We start from the raw sequence: 22,339 nt of genomic DNA on the forward strand, positions 1-22,339 counted from the left end.
CGATGCGCGCCCAATACATTGAGAAAGTGAAAACGCCCGACCGGAATAAGCGTGTACCCCAGATTAACCAATGAATTTTCTGAGAAAAGGAATCAAGGCAATTATTGGACGTTAATATGAACAACCGTGTTAGGGAAAAGTCATTGCCTATGTATTCAGACTGAGTCTCGGTGACCGGGACGTTTTTACCAATGTAATCTCCGAGGCTTCTGTGGCGATTTCCATCAACGTGCCAGCAGGTGAAACGAAGTAGAGACATATAGCCTGAATGGTATTTGCTATTCTGATTGTGTTCGAATTCAGAATTCTCTATTAACAATTATTGAATAGCCGCTTACGTTCGAACGTAACGCATAACATCACTTTAGAAGCCTCGGAGGTGAGGGGCGGATGCAAGTGAGGTGGAGTTGGGTTCGGGCTAGTTGGTGTTCCATTGCAAAGTTGACTACATCGAGTACATAGACAACCCCTTGTTATTTGAAGGAAAAACTCAGTTGAAAGTCGGCGCTTGTCGTCGTCTTTCTTTCGGTCATTTTGTCTATGTACGCGCTGTAGTCTAGTTTACAAGTGAGGACTCTTATTCTAAATGATTGTGCTGCATGGAGAGTCGTGGCTGTTCTGCAGAGGCGCACAAGTTCCTGAGAGAATTAATGCAGGGTTGCCAATATGTTCTGCTGAACAAGTTCCTAGCTGCCATTCAATATAAAGGTCCCGTTTCGGGGCAGCCCGTAAGTCTACTAACTTGATTCAGGCAAGGAAAACATTTTTGGACAATCTCACCATGTCCGCAACCCATTAAAACTGGGTGCACAATTTGGTACCACGCTTGTCTTCTTCAGCTGACACAGCAGGTCTACAAACATTTCTACGTGTATGTCAGGCATGCCGTTCCTTTAGTTGCTTCATTATTGCCCTTGTGATAGTGCGCCAGATAAATGAAAGCAGCCGTTTATAATACACAAGCTACTTAGTTGAGCGGACGTACAGTTGGGAACGCCAATACATTTAGGTATGAAATATAAGATAAGTGTATCATGTTTTTCTCAGAAGTCAGACTCGGTAATAATTTATTTCCTTTACGCACATAGAAAAAGAAAAGCCGAAGGACGCAGCTACCTTCCTTCTTTAAAAAAATATTAAACAAATCCTGGCGTTTTACGTCTGGCGGTGTGATTACGAGGCACCCTGTTCAGTTCTCACCACCTGGGGTTCTTCACCGTGGTCCTAAACAGAAGTGCACGAGTGCTTTTCCATTTCATCCCATCGCATTCCGCGACTTGGTTTGAACTCGTGAGCTCGAGTTCAGCAGCGCAATGCCATATCCACTATGTAGCCACTAATTAGCTTACCGCGCCACTTTCTTTCTTTTTTTTCTTAAGCATGGTCTGGACAAAAAAATTCACATGGCTTACAGGCCAAAGATTAGCATATATAATGGCTACCTAAAACTGTTTTCCGCGCCCGAGGTCCGACCGCAGCAAAAGAACCAATACCAATTACTCCGCATTCTGTTACGCGAGTAAGACGAAAACATGAATGGAATGTTGCGCTGCGATTCATCTTTTTCCTTTTTCGATAAGAATACTTCCTGTAAACCTGAGTAAAGGGCGCCGGATGGGGAAGACGTGTTTTATTTGAAGCGCCAACTAGGAAATTTGCATATGTGTTTCCATCTGCGTTTCGCAAGACCTCTTGTTGGATAACTGTGTGCGCAGAAATGTACTCAAGAGAAACATGCTGCTTGAAGAATAAGAAAAATTATTCTTCTCCAAAGGGAGCCGTACAGTAACATAGTAGAATGAAATACAGAAGAGAAAGAACGGCATCTATTCCTAAGGTATAAATACATGTAATATACAATTACAAACACCGTTTCAGCGGTCTGAACACATATACCAGAGCGCGAAGTAGTACGAATGACCCTTCCGAGAAGTATCGCCAGCAGTTTCCAACGGCGCGACCTTGATGCGGCCCAATCCACTTCGATCGCAGCGCAGCCACAGTATTTTCGTCGTCGCGCGCCTCACAACAAAGCATGCGCCGCCCCGGCCGCTCGCCCCACTCAACCTTATTCTAGTACCCCCTAGTGGGCCCCTTAATGGCGAACCGCCGTGGGTCGGCCCGGTATTGCACTATCTTCGGGATGGACCCGCGTATGGGGAGTGCTTAATGCCTGCTTCCCCACAGCTGCGGGTCGGCCAGCTATTGCACTATCTTCCGGATCGACCTGCGTAGGGGGAATGCTTAACGCTGTTAGATACGGGACCGTTTCCTGAGCCTCCTTCGAGTTCACCAGACCCCATCGAATCGCACCACAGCTAATTAAGGAGCGCAGAAGCACGGATACCACATTCCTGAGGCGCGGCACGTGCAAGCAAGTTGGCGGCCCCCACCTCGTGTGCCGCAGGTGGAGCTATTCACTGCTTGACTCTTCCCGTAAGTGAAGTGAGAGCCTCGCACTGCTCCAGGTAACTTGGGTCCAAGAGGCAAGACGGGTGTAATGCACCGTGAAAGTCTGGCAGCGTCGCCCCCATCTGCCTATTGTGACGGCGCGTTGCAAGTCAGCAAGACAAGACCGCAGGGAAAAGTAAGCGCTCGGACAATTGGGGACCACGCAGCGACTCTCTTCGCCGGGTGTGACACAATCGCACGGGCGCCTATCATAGGCCAAAAATGACGACCCCTGAGCGGGCTTGCCGATTGGCCGAAAATGACGTCACCTGAGCGGGCTCGCCCATTGGCCGAACGTGACGTGTCTTCGAGACACCGAAGAGCTTAAAAAGACACAGATCGAGAGCATTCTTAGAGCATTCCTTGATTCATCTCTTTCGAGCTTCGTGCCTCAGGCCGCAGCGTCCGAGTTGCTGCCGGCCCGTAATGACTTCTATGACTGTTAATTTCTTGGTCGTCTCACTGTAAATAACGTAAATAAACCTCCCAAGTTTTCATCCCAAAATCCTTCTCAACTCTTACAACGCCTGCTTCCCCTCAGGCACGGCTCGGCCCGGCATTACGCTATCTTCGGAATGGGCCCGCGTATGGGGATTGCTTAACGCCTGCTTCCCCTCCATTGAGGGTCGGCCAGGTATTGCACTATCTTCGGAATCGGCCTGCATAGGGGGATTGCTTAACGCCTGCTTCCCCTCAGCCACGGGTCGGCCCGGCATTGCGCTATCTTCGGGATGGGCCCACAGATGGAGAGTGCTTCACACCTGCTACCCCACTGCTGCGGATCGGTCAGGGATTGCACTATCCTCGGTATCGGCCTGCATAAGGGAAGTGCTTAATGCCTGCTTCCCCTCAGCCACGGGTCGGCCCGGCATTGCGCTATCTTCGGGATGGACCCGCGTATGGGGAGTGCTTAACGCCTGCTTCCCCACCGCTGCGGGTCGGCCAGGTATTGCACTATCTTCGGGATGGGCCTGCGTAGGGGGAGTGCTTAGCGCCTGCTTCTCCGGTGCCGCGGGTCGTCCTGGTATTGCACTATCTTCGGGATCGGCTCGCGTATGGGGAGTGCTTAAAGTCTATCTCACCTGCGCCACGGGTCGGCCCGGCATTGCACTATCTCTGAGATGGGTCCGCGTATGGGGAGTGCTTCACGCCTGCTTCCCTTCCGCCGCTGATCGGCCTAGTATTGCACTACCTTCGGCATTGGCCGAAGGACACTATCCACATGGACACATGGACACTATCCTGGTGGAATTAGCCCTTAACACCTTCGCTGTAACAAAGAGGCCGTGTCTCGATACTACACCAACGGGGAGCTCCCTGCGCACCTGCTATTGTTTACGCCAACCAATGCTCCATCAAAAAACGCAAGACTTCCTACACTTAACGTCACGCCTCTGCCAATGTTGCAGCAGAAATTAATATTGCTCCTTGAGATATATAGCGGCTGATGGGCTAAGATTGGCTGGTGTTGCGCTCTGCAGCTTATGTATAAGCTAGCACCAAATTGAATTACGTTATGCGTAGCCAGCGGTAAAAAGAGAAGAGTTGTTTAAAGAAGAGAAGATAAAGGAAGACGGCGTCCAAACCAAACCGTGGAACGTCACTTCCATAAACGAATAAGACACACACTAAAGCCGACATTAAAGAAAGTTTTCTTCTGGTCCTCAAGAGCAGATTGCTTGCTCGCAATAGCGAGTGTTTACTCAGACCGATACGAGGCAGAACAGTGCAGCGCCAACGTCGCATACTATTACGTCAGCTGTCTCGCCATTGCTTCGTATTATGGACTAAACTACAACTTTTCTTATCATTCACCATGGGGAGCACAAGGAAACAACGCTGTCGGCAGATAAGCTGAGGTTAAAGCCACTGATATGCTATTTACTAACTTGCTGGATTGACGTGAGGATAGACTGGGCAGAGGGAAAGAAGAAATGGAGAGTTCATTTGTACTGCCAAAGAAGGGAAGAAAGCGCCGAAGTTTTGTTAATAGCAGCATGAGGTGCTATCAGTAGCAGAGCTATCATAAAGAGAGAATCAGCAGGCTTGGAGCCTTGATGTATGGGGTAAAATATAATGTAATTTAGTCCCCCAATTAGCACTAAATTAACTAAGTCTTGTGTGCCTTCTCGTCGTTTTAATATAGTTCAGGGTTTTCTCATTTCTGTACCGTTCTTAGCTGGGTTTATTTTCTTTTGTAGGTATTCTAAGACGTTTGCCAGTACTTGTACGCAATTTCTTATGCTAGCTGTCGATTACGTAATAAAGCGCCATGCCTGACAAAATAAATGTAGTATGAAGTGTGTGTATTTGTGTATACTTTATCAAATGTGTGTGCGTTAAATTGTTTTTCTTTGCAATAATTTCTTTCTGCCCTCCTTGGATTCTTTTCAATATGTCCGTCTAGACGGTTGGATGGAGTTCCCGAAAGAAACACTCTATCCTGCTGGAGCTTACGAAGGCGATGAGCTGCTCGACATCGGTGTGCGCCAAGACCCAGCGTTCCGGCGTCCCATGCGTTACGACACCAAAAAGCCGGGGCCAACCTACTTCTACCACGAGCCAGATTCATCTGAGACCTCGCTGGAAAACGTGAGAGAGTTTGCGTATTCTCAACACACGCGTAGTTTGAGGGGTAGGAGGGACAAAGCGAATGACCCTTGATTCATCAGTTTCACAAGTCATTCGAAGTTTTGTGCGCCGACTTCTGCAAAAAATACGGCTGTCAGTACTGTTGCTTTGAGTTTGTAGTTTACCTTAACACGATGTGAGCGTGTCACTGACTGTCTCACTCACTAATTCTCTCACTCATTCACTCACTTGGTCACATACTCGCAAACTCACTGCATATCTCTCCCACTCACTCACTCATTCGCTTACTTGCTCTCTCACTCTCGTTCTTACTCAATCGCTCACTCACTCACTCAGTTTCTCACTCACTCACTCACACTCACTCACTCACTCACTCACTCACTCACTCACTCACTCACTCACTCACTCACTCACTCACTCACTCACTCACTCACTCACTTACTTGCTCCCTCACTCTCGTTCTTACTAAATCGCTCACTCAGTTTCTTACTCACTCCCTTTCCTACTCATTCTGTTACTCGCTCACTCACTCGCTTGTTCAGTCTCTTCCTTTCTTACACACTCACTCACTCTCTTTCTGACTTTCTCATTTAAAAGCTCACTAACTCACTTGCTCTTTCACTCCCTTTCTTACTCAATCGCCCGCTCACTCAGTCTCTTACTTACTCTGTTTCCTTCTCACTTTCTTACTCACTCACTCTTTTCCTTTCCTACTCACTTGCTCTCTCCCTTTCTTGCTCTCTGACTCATTCTCTCACTCATTCTCTCCCTTTCTTGCTCAATGACTCACTCACTCACTCACTCACTCACTCACTCACTCACTCACTCACTCACTCACTCCCGTTTTTACTCTCTTATTCCCTCGCACCCTTTCTTACTCCCTTACTCGCTTCCTCCCTCCCTGTCTTACTCTCTGATTCCTTTTCTTACTCACTGTCTTGCTTACCCTCTCACTCGTTCCCATTTTTACCCACTCTCTCACACACTCACTTGCTGCCTTTCTTGCTGACTGTATCACTCACTCTCTTTCTTAGTCTCTCGCTCATTTGCTCCCTCACTCACTTTCTCACTCACTCCCTTTCTTACTCACTCTTTTACTTACTCACTCACTTACTCACTCGCTTTTTAATGTCTCACTCCACCGCTCACTTACTGTCTCATTGTCTTTCTTAAGCTCTTACTCACTATATTACTCATCCATTCAATCGCTCACTCACCCTCTCACTCACTCCCTTTCACACTCACTCACTCACTTTATTCCTTCCTTCCTTCCCCAGCTCACGTACGCAACTACCAGACTTGTTTAGTTGTGGCCTGAAGGCGTGAATATAATCTAAATATTGTCGATGATAATCTGTCTAGATGAGTTAATTACAAACTGAACAACGCCGTCAATCAGAATTAAGATCTATGACACACAATGCTTTTGGGACAGCGTTTATCCCTCCTCGGGCTTAAACAATGGAAGGCACACAATATTGAAATTCGTTGAAAACGAGAAGGGTTTTAGAGATCTCAAAAACGAGAAGCTCCAGGCTGGCCTACTATTGAGAAAGAGGTGAAGCTTGTTACATAAACCGACACAAAATATTCATGCTCTTACGTCCTGTCTTTCGTAGGCGGTGCGCTTGACAAGGGGTTCTTTCTTTCACACGCGTGTGCTTTTAACCTTTGTGAAGTTTGACTGTTTGAGCATTGAGAGTGTAATGCCCATTTAGGGATAAAGAATATGATTTCTTCAAGGTAGCAATGGTTTCCCCCGCTAAAGAAGAAGAGAGTGCCATCATTCTTCATAGCTATCAATTCAAGTGCGTTTTACAGTGAATACAAGAAGAGACTGAAGTGATCCCTGAAAAGACGGGTGCGTAAAGGACAATCCGGAATCGCTTTAGCAGGAGGAAGTTGAAGTATATCTTGCTTACTACTACTCTTCAGTGCTTTTCAGTGATCCGATTAGTGAATTCGCTGATCCGACTTGGAATCCGCGTAATGTGTGTGCTTATGTATACTCTAGCTGTACGAGCACATGAAAACCATAAAGATAAAAAGACACCGCTCCGTTGAATCGTTCGGAACTAAGTGCGTTTAGCGTCGTTATGGGAGGCGCGCTGACAGCATCGCCGCTCTGACTGGATGTTTTATAGCCACGCTTGTTTGCTGTTTTCTTTCTTTTTATTCGTCGAATATATCTTTTGTTCCTGCAGTTTGTTAGAAATTCATTTTCTGTGAGCCGACACAAGAGCTTTATTCTGGTCATCTGATGGCTGCGCACGGGCAAAGAAGTAAATTGGAGCAGCTGTATGCATTTAATCCGGCTTTGGGAATTAGCTGTTCGGGATTATCGTAGCTGGCTGCGACGGACTAACTAGCCTGGTGGTGTTAACAAATTTATCCTGCCATTAGAGAAGTTGGACGTTGCAGCTTTGGAAATTCATTACTCAGTGGAAAGACCCGAAAATGTTGTAATGTTGTGTAGCCGAGAAGAGAGATTGGGTCAGAGATATCCCGTGTTCCTAAGGTTCGGTTTACGTGTGAAGTGCTCTAAATCAACGTGCAGGTGTAGTTATTTCCTCCTATTTGAGGCTATTGAAAACTTTTGAGCTTGATGTATGCCGAAGTGACATTGTTCTATAGTACCGTCATGCCTAAACATGTCCGCTGCCCACAGACATATTGGTGACAGCTTGAAAAGCAACGCTTAGCAGAAGTGCCGAATATGTGTATCTCTAACAGTTGTGCGTGAACTCAGTTTCTGTCACGTTTGACAGCGATAAAAAAAATTGCTATACTCAACTGTAGTTGACCTCTACGTAATGCGGAGCGTTGATGATTTGTAGAGAACGGTTGTATGAATAATCTAATTGTTGTGTAGCGAACGTTTATGTAGACATTACATCCTGTAGTTTCTATATTTATAATAAGTAAAACAGAATTTTTCTACTGGCAATACCTGTGTGTGTGTGTGTGTGTGTGTGTGTGTGTGTGTGTGTGTGTGTGTGTGTGTGTGTGTGTGTGTGTGTGTGTGTGTGTGTGTGTGTGTGTGTGTGTGTGTGTGTTTGTGTGTGTGTGTGTGATAACTTTATTTGGAACATCCGGCGATTGGGAGGCCCGGGCCTGGGACCGCCTAGATGGCCACTGGGAGCCGTGCGGCTTCCTTGGCTCGCTGGACGGCCCGAAGTTGGTCTTGGAGTTCTGAGCTGAGCAGCACGACCGACCACCGCAACCGTAGATTTTCTGGGGAGACTGCCATTTTATTTCGGTATATTTCACATCCCCACAACATGTGTTGAAGGGTGGCTCTAACAGACTTGCATAGCTTGCACATTTCGCTCTCGTATATATCGGGGTAGAAAGTTTTTAGTTGCACGGGACTCGTATAAGTTTCTGTTTGTAGTCGCCTCCAAGTAATGGACTCAGCTCTGTTCAGTTTAGTGTGAGGCGGTGGCAATACTCGCTTCCGATTTTGACAGAATTTGGTAATATCGCTAAATCTTGTTAATATATATTTTTCTCTCCGGATTTTCTCCTGCGCGTTCTCCTGACCGATGGAAGTCACTCTTTACTCAGCTCGGCGAGTAAGACCTCGAGCTTCGCGGTGTGCTACCTCGTTAAGGTTGACTGCGGGAATGTCTGGAGTAGTATGCACTGGGAACCAGAGCAATTGCCTGCCGTTCTTCTCTGCATCGGAGAATTTCGCTTCATTGACTCTGATGATGTGCCATGCCTCAGGAGAGATCCTGCCTTTTGCATAATTTCTAATGGCCGCTTGAGAATCGCTAATGATCTACTGAGCATTCGTGGAGACCAGTCCTAGTGCAATGGCTACCTCCTCTGCTGTCTCGGAATGTTTGGTATTAACTGATACGCTTGTAAGGGATTTTTGGGTCTGATCTACGATTACTGCCACATATCTATTTCTGTCTGGGTATTCAGCCGCGTCTACGAAGGTTGCTCTGTCCTCTGACCCAAAGCTTCGGATAATTTTCTCTGCTCTACTCTTGCGTCTGCCGTCGTTGTAACCTGGATGCATGTTCTTGGGTATATTTGGTACTAGGAGCTTGTCACAAATTTCTCTCGTTATCGTCTTCTTTTCCCCGTATAGATTGTGGTAATTCATTCCTAGTTTACTTAGTATATGCCGTCCCGTTTTGGTTAGTCGCTCTGCTTGAGATGTTTGTTGTGCTTCTATGAGTTCGTCTAGTGTGTTGCGGAGTCCTAACTTTAGCAAGAGATCCGTGCTCGCACTGATGGGAATCCCTAGTGCTAGTTTGTATGCTTTTTTTTATCAGGTTGTTAATTTTACGCTTTTCAGCTGCAAACCAATTGTGGAAGGCTGCTATGTATGTGATCTGACTGATTACGAATGATTGTATCAGCCGTATGATACTTTCTTCCTTCATACCTTGGTGCTTGTTAGTAATTCGTTTGATTAATCTCATGGTGTTTGTTACCTTTGTGTCTAACTTCTTTATGGTTTCCCTATCTCTCCCTTTGTTCTCGATTACCAGACCCAGCACCTTGAGCTGGTTGACTATTGGGATATTCCGCCCGTTCTTGGTGTGTAGCTTGATTTCCTCATGAGCCTTGTTTCTGTCGTATCCTTTGGGAGGCCTGCTTCTAAGTGTGTGGCGGTACAATAGAAGTTCAGATTTTTCTGCAGAGGAGGCCTGTTCCTATGAGGTGTTCCTCTACTGTGTTAATTGCAGTCTGGAGTCAATGTTCTATTGATCTGTCGCTGCCATCACAGGTCCAGATAGTAATATTGTCCGCGTAAATTGTGTGATTCAGGGACTCTATGTGATTTAAATTTTCGGGCAGTCCTATCAAGGCGAGATTAAATAGCATCGGCGAGATGACAGCGCCTTGCGGCGTGCCGGCCCCCCTATGTCGATCTCGGGCGACTTGAGCCCTCCGACGGAGATGACTGCTTTCCTATCTGATAGGAAGCTCTTGATGTAGTTATACGTCCGTTGCCCTTCTCTTATTCGTTCGATGTTTTCCAACATGGTTGCGTGGTTGGCATTATTGAAAGCTTTTTTAAGATCAAGGCCCAAGATGGCCCGTGTAGAGCGCGTTTTATAATCGATTATCTGATGCTTAAGCTGGAGCATCGCATCTTGTGTCGAAACATTTTTACGAAATCCTATCATTGTACATGGGTATATGTTATTATCCTCTAAGAAGTTATCTACTCTGTTTAAAATTACATGTTCCATTAATTTTCCGACGCAGGATGTTAGGGAGATTGGTCTGAGGTTGTCGATCTCAAGCTTCTTACCAGGTTTTGGAATGAGCGTTATCGTCGCCTTCTTCCATTGAGCGGGCACTTCTCCCTTTACCCAACACTCGTTTATGTATTCTGTTAGTTTGGCTATCGATTCATCATCGGGGTTCCTGAGAGTCTTGTTGGTTATACCGTCCGGGCCTGGGGCGGATTTGGTGTTTAACTTTTGTAGGGCCGCGGGGATTTCTGCATCCGTGAGTTCCTCGTCTATTTTTGCGTTTGTATTCCCGTTGTAGCTAGGATAGTTGCAAGGGGGTGCCTGTGTTAAGTATTTCTGCCGTAATTCATTGAGAAATTGCTCTTCTGTGCCCTCATATGCGTGTATTAACTTATTAATGTCTTGCATGTGATTTTCCTTGTTATTGTCATGGTCAAGCAGGAACCTGAGCATGTGCCATGTTTTGCCGGTGCTTAATTGTCTGTCCATGGAATTACATATCTCGTCGCATTTTTGTTTGGTCAATTGCTTAGCATGTTCTTCTTTTTATTTTGTTGAGGAGCGCTATGCGCTTTCTTAACTTTCTGTTATGCTTCTGACCGCTAAGTCTATTCTGAAGCGACTGCTTAGCTTCCCACATATCGAGAAGTCTGCTGTCGCATTTATCCAAGTTAGATTCAGGTGGTGCTATTTTTGTGGCAGCTTTGACGTCATTACTGAGCTCCTTAGTCCATTGTTCTATGTCTGCGATTGATCGTTGCTGTGTCGTCTCTCGCGTTCTACGAAATAGTTACCAGTCTACTAATTTGATCTGTCGTTCCTTGGGTCTATTCGGCCCTTCTCTGACGTTTAACTCCAATATGCGGCGGTCACTACCCAAATCTTCCAGAGTGTTGTGTCACGTCGCCTTTTCAATATTCTTGGTAAAGGTTAGGTCTGGGGTTGTGTCTCTGTTTAGCGCCGTGCCTACTCTGGTTGGAGTGGCGGGGTCTGTGTCGAGTGTGAGGCCTAATTCTTGCAAGTCGTTTCATAAGTCCCTTCCTTTTGCTCTGGTATATAAGTATCCCCACGTGGTGTGTGGGGCATTAAAGTCTCCTCCTATAACTACCGGATTTTCTCCAGCAAGTCTGAGTGTTTTCTGGAATAGCTTCTTGAATTTGTGTTTATGTAGCATGGGGTTGCTATAGATGTTGAGAATAAATAAGCTACGTCCTGTCTTTTTTTTTTTTTTGTGGGATGAGTTCCAATAGAATATTGTCAATGTGCGTTATGTCTGTGTTGTGCTGTACGCAAGTTATGTTTCTTTTTACCAGCGTGGTTAATGCCCTGGTGTCCCCTTCGGCATAGCCAAAGATCAGTATCCTGCTAGCTTTGCAATCCCGTGTGTTTCCTGCAGAATTATGACGTCCGGTGTATCCTTGTCTTTTAAATACTGCTGCAAAACTGACTTTTTGTTTTCGTAACTTCTACAATTCCACTGCCATATCCTGAACCCTTCTTTAGCGCGCCTCAGTTCGGGTGCGACCATGGGAGGGAGACGGGAGGTTGGAGAGAAGCTGATCTTATATAATTATGTGGCTGTGAAGTGGGTAAAGATTGTGGTGCTTCTGACGCAACGGAGGGGAGTCCATTACCTGATGACTGGCTTGCATCTAAGATGTCTAATCTACTCATAATTGCTGCTATTGCCTTAGCCATTTGATTCATCATTTCGTCCCGTTTTTCATTTGACTTTTGTATCACTGCTAGTGTCTTTTGAATATCGGGTCATGCTTTATCTACCACTGCGTTATTTTGTTTATCACTGATGGCTTGGGCCTTGAGTTTGAGTGGAGGGGGGTCATCCCCTTCGTCCATCTTATTGTCCGGGATTTCAAATGGCTCTTTCGTGCTCGCGTGTGGGGCGGGAGTTACCTGATTTATTTGGTTTTTTCCTTCCTTGAGAATTTTTATTTCATCGCTCATACGTGCTAGCAAAATCCCCAACTGCGCGTTCTCGTGTTTTAGTTGTTTGATTTCGTTATTCATGGCAATTTCCCGCCCAGCCCCCGGGCGCACGCCATCGACCGTGTTTGTCTGCTTTGCTGAAGAGGATGGCCTAGTTCTGGACCTGGATCTGGATAGTGACCACGGTGTCCTGGAGCCGGACCGGGATAAGGATCTGGTGGTGGATGGAGACCTTGTTCTCGATCTGGAACGTCGTTCCCTGGCGTTTGGGAGGCCAGACGTTCCGCGAGACTTTGCCCTGTCTTTTCTTGAGATGGCGTCTTCATGTTCTTCTTGTCGTTCTCGTTGCAGTCTGTGCCATTGTCTCTGTTTAATGATGAAGGCCTTTTTGAATTTGGCTTTGCACGTCTTGTCTGCGGTCGGATGGTCCTCGCCGCATAACTGACATTTAGGTTGGCACCTGTGGTCTTTATCTGGGTTTGGTGTTCCACATCCCGCACAAATCTTGTTGTCAGGGTTGGGACATACATCTCCTCTGTGTCCAAGTCTGTTGCATTGGTGACAGAAATCCACTTGTTTCCTGTACAGGGAGCAAGGGAGTAGCGCTGCCTTGTATCGGACGTACGTGGGCACTTTGTGTCCTTCAAAGAGCACAATCACTGTGGTAGTATTACTGAGTCTCTTTGCTGCTGTCGCCGTTGGTTTTTACTCATAACCACCGCTGCTGTGATGTCTCTTGGGCTCTCGTCGAGTGGGATTCCTCTGACTCCTTTGGCCGCCATGTCAGGCGCTGTCTCGTAAGCATTGGTCTCGTAAAACGTGTCTTGAATCTTGATACGTGCTACTTCCTGATATTTGTTTGCACGCTCTTGATCCGATGTACTGACGATGACGATATTTTGATAATTGTTGAGGTAGACAATGTCCTCCTCCCTTTCGTCTCGAGGAATGCTTGCCGCATCTTGTACCGCAGCTGTGAGGTGAACTATACCGTGCTCGGATATTTTGAGTCCTCCACGCGGTCTGATCACAATCTTGTAATCCCCTCTTGGCAAATGTGGCATTCTGCTTGCGTTGCGTATTTGCTCTAGCCTGCCTTTCCATGGGTTATTGCTGCGCTTGTCGAGCCGCATCGGCGACCAGTTGCTCTCGCGATGTTGGGAGGTTCGCCGATCTGATCTGGGTCTGACCTCCTTCCATCCATTGCTTGTATCCATTTCTTTCTGGCATATGCTGCGCCCCTCTACGGTGACTTCCATCATTGAGAAAATGATCGGCAATTGTTGACGAAGCCGACTCCGGCGCGTGGCCTCGCGGCTCTCCTGCCACGAGGTCCGGCCAAAATATTGTCGTAGAGGCTTGAAAAATGGGAATCCCACCTGGTTTTCGGTATCCACTTGTTCCTGGGAACGAGCCGAGTCCGTTGACGTGCAATAGCGGGTGGCTTTATGGTGATTTGCGCTACAAGAACATTCGTGGAAAACGGAGCCCACGTGATGTGCATCCGCTCCCTCCGGCTTCTTCTTCTTCTTCCTTCCTGGAAGATTAAAAACATTCTAAAACCCCGTAGAACATACCCAGTGGCCCCATTCAACATATTCAGTGCACATATCCCATGGCACAAGCCCAGTCGCCCCTGTGGCCCACAATTTGAGATCGCACATCACTCGGATCGGCCCACTAAAATAAGGAGGTAACCCGCCCGCCCGCGAAAGAAGTGACGGAACTAGGAGAAGAATGCTTCGCATGAAAGTGACCAAGTCACCATTGTTGACATTTTGGGACAGCCAGTGGAGAAGTTGCTCTCAAAGTGGGCTGGCACATACCAGGCGACATTTTAAAAACTACATGATAATGTATTTCATACCGTGCCCTGCTTACCCGTAAAAAAAATCGTATTTTTACCTACTTGAAGTCGACCAGAGTACACAGTTAAAACTCGCATTACGTCAGTCATTCTTCACTGAAAATAAATAATATCTCGTAATGTGCTGAGCATTCCTCCTGTCCACATCGTTTCCTTCAGCCCTTATTCCACTCACTGACACAACATGATGCACCAACAGGCGCAACAGTCAACAATAGCTACTGAAAATCACGGAAGAACATAGCAGATTAGGAAGATGGAGCGCGTTGCCATTATAAGTCAATGTGGATTATTTTTCACGCACTCTCACTTTCTATCATTTTATTGCTATAAAAATTATAAAGACACTCCAGGCGAATTTCTGCTGTCGGCGTCGCCGTGAGGTTCCGTATGAATGAAAGCGTGTGAGCGTGAGCCGGCGAACGTAGTTCAATCTCGCGTGCGCAAGCGAGGAACGCGGCCCGGATGCTTGCCCTCTCCTCATGCGCGCGAGGCAGAGGGATCAGGCGAGGGAGGAGGGGCGTTCTTCTCCGGCGGTTGCTAGGATGCCTCAATCTCCTCTTCGCCCGCCGCTCCATACAGAATGAAGACAACCGCGGCGGGTAAGACGGCGTTGGCCACGCGAATCGCGGACACGTAGTTGGCTCGTTTATCGGACGCCGTAGGGACGCGTTGCCGGCGCTCGTGTGTCTTGAAAGCGATTTACGACGTGGCGAAATTGCATGCCCAGGCGAGCCTGATCTTCATATCGATCTGCAATGTCGTACAGAGTGCGCGTAGAATGCCGGTAGCTTCGTATGCGCTGTGCTTTCGACGTTTCGTTGGCGTTGAAGCGAGAGATGCATGAAGGTCAATTCGCTTCTACTGCCTCGATTCCGCACTCCAGAATTTTGATAGCGAGTATCCGCGCTCATCGAGCGAGATGTGTTCATGTTTACCTGTGCGCGCCTGACACCGTGCTGGTTAATTTAGTTTAAGCACGTTGGGGGGCTAGGTGGTTTGAATCCGTGATAGAATGTGTAAGCGCGACTGAACAAGGACGTAGAAAGCAGCAGACACACAGAGACAGCGCTGTCTCAGTGTGTTTATTGTTTCTTCCTGCGTCTTCGCTTAGTCACGCTTACACATTCTACCATTGTTAATTTAGTTGGTAAGCGATTGTTTACAAGTTTGTACGGCCGCTAAAACTACGATCGTTATTTCGCACAGCTATTCACGGTGCTTCGCCTTCCGGGCGAAACTGGAACCTTTTTTTTTTTCTTGACCAATTTAATTATACTTCTCAGCCAACGCATGCTGCCATGTACAGGCAGCACTAAAAGGTTGAATTGCAATGGTGATGTTACGCAAAGTGCCGTTGTCGAGGGCATCAACAGTAATCGACGGCACCGAAAATTCGTGTGGCAGTTTCAACGGGAATTGCAGCAAGCTTCCAGAGAGTTGAGAGTATCTAGCGCGACGATCGACGATGGTGTGTCTCTTGACTTAGCCTCGCTGTAAACATTAATTGACGTCAATTTGAGTACGTTCGCTGACACGCGCGCTTGCCTCGCAGGTGGAAAACGTCCGCCGGATAATGATGGCGCAGCAGCAACGCAACAAGATGCGCTTCGGGACTCAGGATGACGTCGGACAGGAGGACGCCGTGCTGGACCACCTCAAGGAAGTCGGTGAGAGGCCGCACCATCTTTTATTCATTTTATTGCGATAGCAATTATAGGGACGCCCCTGCGCATTTCCGCTGTCGGCATCACCATCGTCGTGGAAGTCCAAGTGCGATAACGTCGCGGCCACGCGCCGTGTGCATTGGGTGCGAGTGAAAGCGCGAGGTTGAGCCGTGAAGATGGTGGCTCGATCTCGCGCGCGGAAGGGAGGAGCGCAGGGAGGAAGCGAACCGTTTTTTATCGCGCGTGAGGCAGTGGGAGGAGGTGGGGGGCGTTCTACTTTGGCGGCGGTTGCGTATGGCGCGGCTGTGCCTGGCCGCGCGGACCCTATATCTAGAGCCACCTGCTGTGCGTATCGTGTCTGGGTGCGCCGAGGGCTGATGGCTTCGTGTGCGCTGTGTTCTCAGCGCCTAGTTCGTTTTTAAGGGAGATGCAGCACGAAGGGCAATTCGCTCGTTGCTGCTGTCGCTCATCGTCACTCCAGTATATCGAGAGCGAGTGTCTGCGGTATTCGAGTTATACGTTTCATGTTTTTCTGTGTGCGCGTGGCACCATGCTTATTAATTTAGTTAGTAAACCAATGTTTACAAGTTTATACTGCCGATAGAACTACTATATTTACTTCATATAAAGGTATCAATCGTTCACCTTTACGGCGAAACTGCGAGGTTATTTATTTATCTTCTAATTTATTATTGCGATAGCAGTTATATGGATACTCCAGGAGCATATTTCTGCCGTCGACGTCGCCGTCGGCGTCACCACGAGGTTCCGTATGAGTGAAAGCGGGTGAGGCTGAGCCCGTGAACGCGGTTCAATCTCGCGTGCGCAGGTGAGGAACGCGGCCCGGATGCGTGCCCTCTCCTGTGGCGCGCGAGGCGGGGAGGTGAGCCGAGGAAGGATAGGCGTTCTTTTCCGGCGGCTGCTACGGTGGCTCGATGTCCTCCTCGCCCTCCGCTCCGTACAGAGTGGAGACAACCGGAACGTCTACTACGGCATTAGCCACGCGAATCGTGGACGTCGTAGTAGACGCCTTTGACAGACGCCGTAGGGACGAGTTGCCGGCGCTCGTGTGCCTTGAAAGTGGTCCGCGACGTGGCCAAAGTGCGCGCCCGCGCAGGCCTAACCTTCAAAGCTATCTGCGGTGTTAGCAGCGTGCGCGTAGCGCCGGTAGCTTCGTATGCGCTGTGCTTTCGTAGTTTCGTACGCGTTTAAGCGAAATATGCACAGTGGTCAATTGGATCGCGGGTGCTGTCGCGATTGCTAACTCCAGTGTTTTCACAGACAGTTTCCGCTGTCATCGAGCGATGTGTGTTCATGTTTACCTGTGCGCGCCTGACATCGTGCTTGTTAATTTAGTTAAAACACGTTGGTGGGCTAGTTGATTTGAATTTATGATAGTATGTGTAAGCGCGACTGTACAAAGACGTAGAGAGAAGCAGACACAAAAAGACAGCGTTGTCTCTGTGTGTATGTTTCTTCCTACATCCTTGTTCATCCACGCTTTCATATTCTATCACTATTAATTTGGTTACTAAGCGAATGTTTACATGTTTATACAGCCGCAAAAACTGCTATCCTTACTTCGTACAGCTATCCGGTAATTTTCTATCAGAATCGGTGCTTCGCATTTCAGGCGAAACTGCGGTTGTTTTTATTAGTTTCGTTTGTTCATGGAACAAGAATCACATTAACGAAGTAATATCACCAACTCACCATCTTCTCCCGCCGATTATTTCTCTGTCGAGGCACCGCTTTGTTCGAAACATCGGGTTCACTGCACTGGTCACGTTGCTGATCCGCTTCGCACTGATTAGTACTCAGATCTTCGGTTATAGCACCCACGCAATTTCGATTTCGCATCATCCGATGTCTGGACACTGCGTACATTGCAACTCAGACGTAAGCCGACGGAAGATATAAGGCGCTAATTAAACGACGCCTACGTTTCGATTCACTTCACTCGTGGCCAATCCCGCACGGGCATGCGCTGGCTGGTGTTGGTGGACGTCATTTAAGTTTTCCTTTCTTTTTTTTTTTACCTTTCAATCAAGTCGCTGCCGAAGACGGCCGGCCAATTTAGACGTCGCTCAGTCGGTTTCAAAAAGCGTCGCTGCACTCGTGCTGTTGAGCGAAGGACGTGAGAATGCGAGTGAGAAAGGCAAGAACTTCAACGAATGTTACCACAGTGCGACGTGTGGCTAATTACGATCTGAGACAACAAAAAATAAGGGAGAGAGAGAGAGATGGCGCGCGCGAGACAGAGAGAGAGAGAGAGAGAGAGACGAAAATACTTCCAAGAAGAATTCTATGGCGCAGGCCAAGCGGCCGGAGGGGCCTATTTTAAATGTCCGCTGGACAGAGGGAGGACCCTTATTAGGCGCGAGTCCCGCACAATGGGGCACCGTTCGAACGCGCAGCACGGCGCGCGCACACCTCTATTTGCCTAAGACTTTGGATGTCAACACAGAGTCCCGGCCAGCGTCTTTCGTCTCTCTCGCGTCGCCAACCTCGCGAGGAGTGGCATTCTCCCGGCGCGGCGAGCCAGTTTGCACAGCGCACGACGTTTTTTAAGGCAAACTTTGTTCCTCGGGGAGCAATACTCTGCGGCGCCGGCTCGGACTTCCTCTCTCTTCTTTTTTGGCGGCGCCGGAGACCAATTGATACTCGACGGGGCCGGGCAGAGGGTCCGAAACAGACTCGCCTCTCAGCGAAGTGGCGTCCGACAGCTCATCTTGCATCGCGAGTGCGAGAACTTGCGCCACGTTTGGGTAGCGCGAAGCACTCTGCGTAACACTCTGGTTGAGCGGCATCTGAGGGATAACGTGGCGGCTCTGTATGTTCAGTGAGGTAGCTGTGTTGGCACTGTTACACGGAGAAAACCGAACCGCGAAACGTTTTCTAGAGCCCCAAGAGGGGTGGAACAAGGATTTGACACAGGACGTTGCGAAGACAAGTGCTTGCTTTGTCACCACGACAAACATACGCATTGAAACACACACACACACACACACACATAAACATAAACAGATATATATATATATATATATGCATGCTAAATAGATTGATGTGAGCGATTTCTTTCTTTATTTATTATGGACTGTAAGAGTTGCGAAAATGTACAGTATATCACTCACTTGTACACAACCGTAAATTCTTAACCGACTGAAGGATCGCGACAGGTGCAATGAAGCTGTTCAGCTATTTAGCAGTTCGCTACCCACCAATTGGCAGTCTCTTGCGATTAAAGAATGAGAGCCGGAAATATGTTATATACACGGCATTCATCATAATGTAACATACATACTATAGAAAACATTCTCTAGTGGCTTTTCGCCAACTATATATATATGTAGGAAAGAGATGACGAACCTTTTGGAAGACGTATTTACTTAACGTTCTCGTTTCGGCTGGTGGACCAGCCGAATATGGTGAGTAAGTACGTCTTCCAAAAGGTTCGTCATCATCTCTTTCCTGCATATGTTACGTCGGGTCCCGCGGGCTGAACATTAAAGAAACCCCCTATATATATATATATATATTATATATCTATCTATCTATATATATATATATATATATATATATTGCCTGTTGACAATGAGTGAGTGAGTGAGTGAGTGAATAAACTTTTATTCGGTCCAGCAAAGCGCGATAAAACGCGCACCCGGCTAATCCCACGACGGGACTGACAGATCTAGTCTGCCGGCCCGATCGCGGGCGCGCTGGACGGCCAGGATTTGATCCTCAAAGACAGGACTTCGCAGGAGCGCGTCCCACTCTTCCTTGGTGAACTTCGGGCCCAGCGACCCGCACTCCCAGAGCATATGAGGCAACGTAGCTACCTCACCACAGGCCACGCAAGAACAATTTGGATAAATCTCTGGATATATGCTATTAAGGGACGCCGGATTTGGGTACGAGTTCGTTTGCAGAAGTCTTAGTGTGACCGCCTGCGGCCTGCTTAGCTTGGAGTGAGGCGGGGGGAAAACCCTTCTCTCTAAGTAAAAGAATTTCGTCATTTCGTTGTGTGTGAGAGGAGCGTCTCTGTGTCCGGGGAGAGAGTCGCCCGATCCGAGGGCAGCGCGGTCGGTAAAGCCACGCGCAGCCTCGTGGGCAGACTCGTTGAGGTTCAGAGGAACCCCCTCAATCGCCCCGACGTGTGCAGGGAACCAAAGGATCGAGTGCATGGAGGTGTTGCCCTGTTTGGCGCCTTTCAGAATTTGAACTACCTGCCGGGCTACCCGGCCTTTCTGGAATGCCCTGATGGCGGCTTTCGAATCGCTATACACCCTGTCTCTCCGACCGTCTTGCATGGCGAGTGCAATGGCCACTTGCTCGGCCACCTCTGGGTTCGTCGTCCGGACGGAAGCACAGTTGATGACTTTGCCCAGCGTGTCAATGACGGAAACCGCAAAAGCCTTGCCGTCTCGGTATGCAGCTGCGTCCACGAAGCTTGCTGCGATATTGTCTTTGTTTATTTGCCTTAGTATATTAAATGCTCTTGCCTTGCGACGACCTGCGTTGTGAACGGGATGAACGTTGCGGGGCAAAGGGGCGACCACGATCTTCTCCCCTATTTCTCTGGGGATTTGGGTGTCTTCAGCCAAGTTCTTGGTTGGTGCGTGTCCGATCTCCTCGAGGATACGCCTGCCGCCTGGCGTGGTGGACAGCCGAGTTAGCTGGGCCCGTTCCTGAGCCTCGGCCATCTCCTCCATGGTGTTGTGTATGCCGAGCCGAAGGAGGTCCTCTGTATGCGTTCTGACGGGCAGCCCGAGGGCTCTCTTGAAGAATTTTCTAATGAGGGCATTAAGCTTTTCCCGCTCGGCTCTCAGCCAGTTGTGCATGGCCACCGTGTAGGTGAAATGACACAGCACAAAGGCGTTGATGAGCCGAAGCAGGTTGTCCTCCTTGAGGCCACGATGTCTGTTCGTGACCCTTCGGACGAGGCGAAAAGCATTGTCGGTTTTCGCAATTATCTTGCGTAGCGCAGTGCCGTTGCCGCCGCGTGATTCTATGAACATACCCAGGACTCTGATGGTGTCGACCCTGGGTATCGGGTCACCGCTCCGAGTGAACAGGTGAATGTCACTTTCCGAGACCGGTTTCCAGCCCTTGGGTCTGCGGCCTTTTTCTTTTCTATAAAGGAGAAGCTCAGATTTGGACGGGGAACATCTGAGTCCGGTGGGTAGCAGGTACTGCTCCGTGACGTCTACCGCCTCTTGCATGGCGCTTTCCACTTGCCCTTCGCTACCGCCGGTGCACCAGATGGTGATGTCGTCTGCGTAGATGGTGTGTTTGATTCCTTCAACTTGGGCCAGATTCCTCGAGAGACCGATCATGCAGATGTTGAAGAGAGCAGGCGAAATGACCGAGCCTTGCGGCGTGCCCCGTGCGCCCAGGAGCACCTCGTCGGAGACGAAGTCGCCGATCCGCAGCCTCGCTTTCCTCCCCGTCAGGAACGAACGGACGTAGTTATATAGTCTGGGGCCCAGCTTGAGGTCTGCCACGGAGGCCAGAATGTATTCGTGGAGAACGTTGTCAAACGCTTTCTCCAGGTCGAGTCCGAGCAGGGCCCTGGTGTCTCTGGTACTGCCATCGATGATGTGATGTTTGATCATCTTCATGGCGTCCTGCGACGAGAGGCCGGCACGAAAGCCAATCATGTTGTGAGTATAGATGTTGTTCTCTTCGAGATATCTGTTTAGTCTGTTGAGGACGACGTGCTCCGCCACTTTCCCAACGCAGGAGGTGAGAGAGATTGGTCGGAGGTTGTCCACGTTCGGAGCCTTGCCGGGTTTGGGGATCAGGACGACGTTGGCGCTCTTCCATTGCTCTGGGACGCTGCCGTTTTTCCACGTCTCATTGATCTTCTCGGTGAGGTATGCGATCGAACCGTCGTCAAGGTTCCGCAGCATCTTGTTGGTGATTCTGTCGGCACCTGGCGCACACTTCCCCTTGAGCGCGAAAATGGCTTGCCTAAAACGGAAATTATCGGGGAAATTAACTTTAGTTAAAATTACAAGAAAAGGGAAATGAAAGCAGAAGACTGTAGAGTCGAACCAACAACTTGCGCATTACGCGTGTGTTGCACGGCCAATTGTGCTACCGCGACGGCCATCAATTCGTCCATTAACTTGGGTATTTGTGCTTACTAGGTCTAGCCCTAGGAGAGTTAGCCAGCCGAATTGAGCGCAATGGTGGGCGGATGTGGAACATTATTTTTTTCCCCGATGACGTCACGTAACACGGGATTTTAAGAGAACAGGCGTGTGGCTAATAAACCCTCGTATGTTACCTAAGGACATCAAAGCTGCCAGATTCGAGACCCTCGCAATGAATAAACGAGCGTAGAAAATCTTCTCTCTCTCACACACACACACACACACACACACACACACACACACACACACACACACACACACACACACACACACACACACATATATATATATATATATATATATATATATATATATATATATATATATATATATATATATATATATATATATATATATATATATATGTATATATGTATATATACTATTTCGAGACAGCTGTTAAGCCTCAATGGTTTATTTCGCAGCTCGCGCGCG

The 22,339-nt window shown here is 48.3% G+C and overlaps 1 protein-coding gene across 1 annotated transcript in view; it reads left to right on the forward strand.

Moving 5' to 3' along the window:
- The window catches only part of IA-2 (tyrosine phosphatase IA-2), a 700,681-nt gene that overhangs the window by 213,436 nt on the left and 464,906 nt on the right, over positions 1 to 22,339 (forward strand). Inside the window, exons 8-9 of the mRNA XM_075682014.1 lie at positions 4,859 to 5,043; positions 15,635 to 15,749. Coding sequence (XP_075538129.1) covers positions 4,859 to 5,043; positions 15,635 to 15,749 — 300 coding nt within the window. The remainder of the gene's footprint in view (positions 1 to 4,858; positions 5,044 to 15,634; positions 15,750 to 22,339) is intronic.

The sequence above is a fragment of the Dermacentor variabilis genome, chromosome 2 (assembly GCF_050947875.1).
Source record: "Dermacentor variabilis isolate Ectoservices chromosome 2, ASM5094787v1, whole genome shotgun sequence".
Classification (NCBI taxonomy): Eukaryota; Metazoa; Arthropoda; class Arachnida; order Ixodida; family Ixodidae; genus Dermacentor; species Dermacentor variabilis.